Raw genomic sequence first — 6,604 nt, 5'->3', positions numbered from 1 at the left:
TATTAGGACAATAGGTTTTCCTAAACCTATAGGGACTATGGGTTTCCTAAAAATACAAGGAAATAATTCAAGCCACAAATAACAACTTTAAAATGGTTCCTATTTGATATATTGTCATGTTTGTGTATAATAATTCCATCACCTTCAGGTTAAAAGCTTGTTATTGTCGGAAATACTGAACACTAAACACGAAACTTGGGACCCATTTGTAGTCGAAAAAAGAGTCTTTTCTACTCTCTGTCCATATGGTTCTATTATTAGCTAGCATTATAATGCGTAAACTGTCCATATGGTTCTATTATTTAGCTCCCAAGATTTAATTCACAAATGCAAAGACAAAAAGAGTCACGAGGAATAACTAAAGAAGTACAACTGTTGATCCCCCAAGAAGACAAGAGCAGAGGACCCCTCCCCTCTTCCCCCATGAGTGAGAGCGGGGAGTTAATTTTAACGTGTGATAATAAATTTGTTACCATTTTTACTAGATTAACAATTAATTCTTATTAAAATATTTGCCTTTAATTATTCAATATATAATGGACCTTATTGTGTAAATACTCGTGGAAATGACACTAGGTAGCCACTTTTAAGCATGTTATTTCAAATATATTCACAGTTTACAATGTATTTAAAGATTAGCCATTTTCGCTCAAACTTCAGGATACGGTGTCCTAGAGTTTAAACCTTAAAATTCAAATCGTACCCTAAAGTTCGAAAATTGTGTCTTGAAGTTTGAATCTTATGTCCTGAATTTTAAATTAGTAGTTCAGAAATTCAGGACACTAAAATTCAGGATACTTAGTCTTGAAGTTTGGGTGAATTAGTCAATCTTTAAATATATTATAAATTATGAATATATCTGAAATAGCGAGCTTAAAAGTGGCTATAGCTGCCGTTCGCCCTAAATACTTTTCAAAGCAGCACACAGAAAAGGCCCACTTCACTGATTTGTGGATTCGAAATGAAACCTTTTCTATTTCAGCAATAGGAACTCTAGAGTACATACCTGGCGAAAAGAATAGGAAGAATGAGATAGATGATATTAAATTACAATAAGAAGAGAAAAGAAAAAAAGAATGCCACAAAACATTGGTGGTGGAAAATAAAAAAAGACAGAATAAACAATTTTGAAAATTTACAATCTACATATGGGATGGAAGTTAACTAGATTGTATATTTGCAGAATGTATTTGCCAAATCTTGACCGAGGCAGTAATGGTAACATCTGTAGCATTGTTAAACAAGTAGAGCTTAGCATCTTCATATATTGCCTTTGTTGGATATACCCTTGATGTTATTGCTGTCCTTCCATTTTGAGCAAAACTTTCTACTATTGAATGATCCACCTATTACATTGACAAAAATACCCCATTAATTGATACTTAGGAAACTTAATTATACGCACAAACGAAAACAAGCACTAATTAAGAATTTGGATTAAGAAATTAAGAAAGAAAAAGGGGAAATTACCAGTGTTCTTAGAGAAAGCTTCTCTCCTTGGAGGACTGGAACTGTGCTTCCGTAGATTAGTTTGCGAACATCTGTTGCTTCAGATGACCTAAAAAAGGAAGTAAAAAGATGAGAATCACCATTTTCATACTTACTTAACAATACTACGTAATGCATTTTCAAGATTTGTCTCGGATCTTGTCCCCATTTTAATTTAAAAGGAATTGCAACAAATATCCGGCTTCATACATTGTCCCCGAGTTATGGTCTAGTGGTAAAAGCTATTCCTAATATATGAGTTAAACGTACGTCATTGGTTGAAACCCTGCCACGGACAAAATCTTAGTATTTAAGTGGAGCACGATAAAGGGGCGGTGCCAGTGTCCATTGAGCTTCGAACCATGTACTGGCCACTTGCCCTCGGGATTTTTCGGTTATAAAACAAAATCTGACTTCATTTTCAAACATGAATAAAAGTATGGACATGAGAAATACTTAAGTTTTTGGAAAGCTCGGTTGTTATGAGAAGGATGTGCTTAAGCAGTGGCGGACTCAGTCTAGATGCAACAGGTTCAACGGAACTCACTATGTCTAGCTCGGACTATATGCATGTGCAGAAAAATATTATTATATATATATAGATCGCAGAACCCACTGACTCAAAATCGTGAATTCCATACTGCTATTAAGCACTGAACCAATAAAGGGTTTTCTCCAATTTCTTAGTTTGGTTTTGGGGGAGGGGGTGAGGGCTAAAACTTCATTGATGAGATGAAAATGCAAGAGAGGAGAAATTAGAACCTGGTAAGATCATTGCAGAAGAATGTGGTGAAATTTCCAGCAGCGTCTTTAGCAATGTAGAAGTAAATTGGAGTTTGCTCGGATAAACCCTTATCTGTTAAAACCAATAAACCAAATGGTCCTAAGGCACCACGTTCAGCAGATCCACCGCTGCTTCTGCACTCATATGTAGCATTACTTCCTTCTAATTTCTCCAAGACCTTAGGGTCTACTTCAAACTCAGCCATTATGTCCAACTGTAATCATCAACAATTCAAATTATAGTAAGTTAAACTTATTCGAGCATTAGCATGTTACGTGCTATAATAGCTTAAAATACACTAATAATGTCAAAAAAATTCTTTTAGGCAGTCAGTGTATATAAGCTAAATTTAATGAACAAACCTGAGTGGCAGTGCCAACTTCTAGTGGAACAACATTTCCTGGTTTGACCTCCACCTTGTCGAATTCCTTGCTGTTAAATCTCAAATTCTCAACCTCTGCCACTGGCCAAGTAATTATATTGCTTCCTGTCTTCTTGTCATATTTTATAGTCCTTGGAATAGGCTGTGTTACATCACACGTTACCAAAGTGTTAAATTAGACCAAAATTCAAATATGACATGAAGTTTGAAAAAAAAAATAAAGGAAATTAGCTCCTGTTTGGCCATAGATTTTGGCAACTTTTTTTCAATTTTTTTGATAATATTGTTTGTTCATAGAATATAATCAGTTTTTGAAAAAGTTTATTTTTTTTTCAAGTTCCTAAAATCTGGTTTAGGGCAGTTTACTCATAAAATTAGAACTGTTTTTTTTTCCAAATAAAATGCATATTCAAACACAACTTCAACTTTCAAAATTATTTTTCTACGGAATTTCAAATACTTATTTTTTAGGTTTCAACTAAATCTATGTGCAAGCGCTAGCTTGACACAATTGAATTGTACCTGAAGTGATGCCCAACCTTTGCAAATATCAGCAGCTTCACTATCACTTTCAGTAATCCAAGCCCAAAGGACTCTTCTCTTTTTCTCTTGGTCATAAAATGTTTTTGATGCATAAAAATTTCCATAATCATATCTTAATCCAATACCAACATCAATAGTGGGATTATCAGGAACCCATTTTCCAGCCACAGCATCATAAGTTCCAAGTGCATAATAATCATTTCTATCATCATCAAGACTGGACTTTAACACATGTTTTACTGCAGGCCCATTATCTGAAGTGTCAAGCCCATTTTCAACAACTTTCGAAACCGGGTAAAAATCCACACATTCCCACATACCCGTACCCGGTACACCATGGAGCACCCCATCCAGCAACTCAAAATTCTTAAAATCAATAGTGTCATAGACCAATGAAATTCCAGTTTTATTAACTTTTGAACCAATAGTAATCCGCCATTTGCCTTGTGGTGTGGTCCATGCAGTGGTGGGGTCACGGAAATCCTTAGCAGCAATTCCGGGTGGTGGTACAAGAACCGGGTTGCCCTCATACTTGACCCATTTTCTTAGGAGAGGATCCGATGGGTCAGCCGGGTACGCTAAATTTTGAACCTGTACTGACTCGTTGGTTGACCCAGTATACAACATGACGAGTTTACCATCGGGTAAAATGGTTGCGGATCCGGTCCATACACCATTAATGTCGTACCATTGATCCGCAACCATAGCAACTGGAAGGTGTTGCCAGTGAATTAAGTCTCTTGAAACTGCATGTCCCCATACAATATTTCCCCATACTGCAGCCTCTGGATTGTATTGATAGAACAAATGGTACCATCCTTTGTAGAATAAGGGACCTAAAATATATTTTTTTTAAAAATTTGAGTTAGAAATTAATATAACGTATAACTTTGAAGTACATTTTTTTTTTGTATGATGCATATTGAAGTGTAAATACGAAAGGGTTTAATGTAAAAATGTCTCAATAAACTAGGTCACATATAATTAAATAAGTGATCCACTGTTGGTTGAATAAGATTAAGTGGATCAAAAGTAGCGAGGTTATAATTGGAACAGACGGAAGTTGCTTACCATTCTAGGAATTTGTGTTTGCTCCTAGAAAATTCACATGCAATTGTCTGAAAACAACTGTCTTCATCATATTGACAATCTGTCTACTTAAAAACTGCTACGACTAGTATGTTTTGAGGTCCCGATTATGTCGATAATTTTCAATAATAATATAATAATAAGAAGAAGAACAACAACAATAACAAGTAGAAATATATGGACTTTACCATTAGGATCTGACGAAAAGAATCAGGCAATTTCCGTGATCAGCGCAATCCAAGCCAAATAATCCAACACATGCCAAATAAGAATAAATCATTAATGTTCACCTCAAAAAATAATAAATAAGCAAATAAGTTTCCTGAGTAATTCAAACTCTGTTCTTGCAATCAAAGATCCATCTTAGGAAAAGAAAAAGACAAGGTATCCCATATTCGAAGCTGTAATGGTTTCTTTTACATCAATACAAAGCTTTTCTTAAACTATAAACGAAATATAATGTCATGTCAAATCTTTAATTAATTAAGAAACATAATTCATGGTTATGTAATGGAATGGAGATAATCATTCATTGTATATACAGTTCTAGTTAATCTCGTCAAGCATAAGGCGGGTTTATGTTAAAATTCATCAATAAGCAATGTTGATTTATTGTATAATAATAATAATAATAATAATAAAGTTGATTTATGAAAATTAATAACATAAGAGAAAAAGAATTACTAACCATTCATCCAATTCTTCTTAGGTTGAAAGTGGAAGGATGTTCTTTGCCAAGCCAACATTTGTTTGGTCCATGGAAACGGCCGTAATCCCAAGAAACGACCGCGTGACTTGGCGGAGACACCTTCTGCCACCCCACGCGCCACCGTCTTCATGCTGGTCAGCGGCATTAGATTAGAACCAAGCATATTGCACACGGTTTCTTGTGGTGGTACTGGCCCTGGATTCACATCCTCCGCCTCGTTTTTCCCATATTTCACTGCCACAAAAAGTAACAAAGCTGCCACCAGCCCTGTTAATGCTATAAACGACACTCTTTTGGGTCGTAGCCGGCATCCGGCCGGAGAATTAACGGAGGTGTTATTGTCCTCCGCCGGTAATTGGGTGTAAGGAACGCTATTGTTTGTTTCCGCCATCTTTTGCATGGTGATGGACAAACTACTTTTACGAGCTTTTTATAGCACTACAAATTTCCCTATTTCTCCTTCTTTTTTTTTTCTTTTCAAAAACTGACGGTGGAGAATATAATTGTTTTTTGTACTTCTTTATTGTCTTCTCCTCTTTGCTCCCTCGACAGTAAAACAATGCCTAAAGAGGAGTAGAAATATTAAAAAAAATATTCTATGCACTAATCTTTTGATTTAAAAAAAGAAAAAGGGAAACGACTTTAAACGAGGAGATTGGAAGGCTAAAGTTGTTTCTGTTTTAATAGGAAAAAGGTTGATTTTGGGATTTACTAAATATATTAATATTAGGTTTCCTTAATTGCTTTCCCTACTTAGAGTGGACGCAACTTGGTTAAAAGGTTTCCTGGATTGAGAAAAATTGAGAAATTTGCTTTAGCGGATTTCTTTAAAATATTAAATAGTGGTGGTGAAATGAATTAAAAAAATTACATTGTATAGCCGTTTTCAAAATAACTGAAATATATATATTTTTCGGCTACTGAATGTAAAATAGTTTTTAGCGCATGCTAAAAGTGAGAACCCGCCTAAAAAATAGTTATCACACCCATATTTCTTTTGTTTCATTTCTTCTGGAACAATCACAAACACTTTTTTGATTATGGATCTACTACCAGAAATTCAATGCGTAATCTCAGCATTCAATGTGTATTCCTGAATAATCTCATTTTTCAATTATTCAACCATTTCATTTTACCAAGTTCAATGTTAGCCAGATTAGTCAACATTTATCTCTTTCGATGCAACAGCAAGATCTTATTTGTAACAAATGATTCTGTTGATACATTCGAGTAATTAAACGTTTCACAATTAGGAAACTTAATTTATTGTTATAACCTGGATTTTCCAACAAAATCGACCTATTTCTATTTAAACCATGATCATGAGCAAGTGCATAAATATACTCCTGAAAGATAAGTGGATATAGGAAGTTGTGTTGTTGCGATCTATCTGGCTGTAAATATCTTTGGATTTGATACATTCGAGTAATTAAACGTTTCACAATTAGGAAACTTAATTTATTGTTATAACCTGGATTTTCCAACAAAATCGACCTATTTCTATTTAAACCATGATCATGAGCAAGTGCATAAATATACTCCTGAAAGATAAGTGGATATAGGAAGTTGTGTTGTTGCGATCAATCTGGCTGTAAATATCTTTGAATTT

At 34.7% G+C, this 6,604-nt stretch overlaps 1 protein-coding gene across 1 annotated transcript; it reads right to left on the bottom strand.

Annotated features, from left to right (window-relative positions):
- Positions 1-947: 947 nt before the first annotated feature.
- On the bottom strand, positions 948-5,417 carry LOC104225622 (acid beta-fructofuranosidase 2, vacuolar). Its single transcript, XM_009777465.2, has 7 exons — positions 4,975-5,417; positions 4,475-4,483; positions 3,177-4,033; positions 2,635-2,796; positions 2,251-2,486; positions 1,471-1,558; positions 948-1,346 (listed from the first exon to the last, which is right to left on the bottom strand). The coding sequence occupies exons 1-7, from the start codon at positions 5,393-5,395 to the stop codon at positions 1,161-1,163; spliced, it is 1,959 nt and encodes a 652-aa protein (XP_009775767.1). The 5' UTR covers positions 5,396-5,417; the 3' UTR covers positions 948-1,160.
- Positions 5,418-6,604: the final 1,187 nt, after the last annotated feature.

This window comes from Nicotiana sylvestris, chromosome 8, assembly GCF_000393655.2.
Source record: "Nicotiana sylvestris chromosome 8, ASM39365v2, whole genome shotgun sequence".
NCBI classification, from domain to species: domain Eukaryota; kingdom Viridiplantae; phylum Streptophyta; class Magnoliopsida; order Solanales; family Solanaceae; genus Nicotiana; species Nicotiana sylvestris.
Note: the sequence above shows the minus strand (reverse complement) of the source record. Positions and strands in the feature narration are given on the sequence as shown.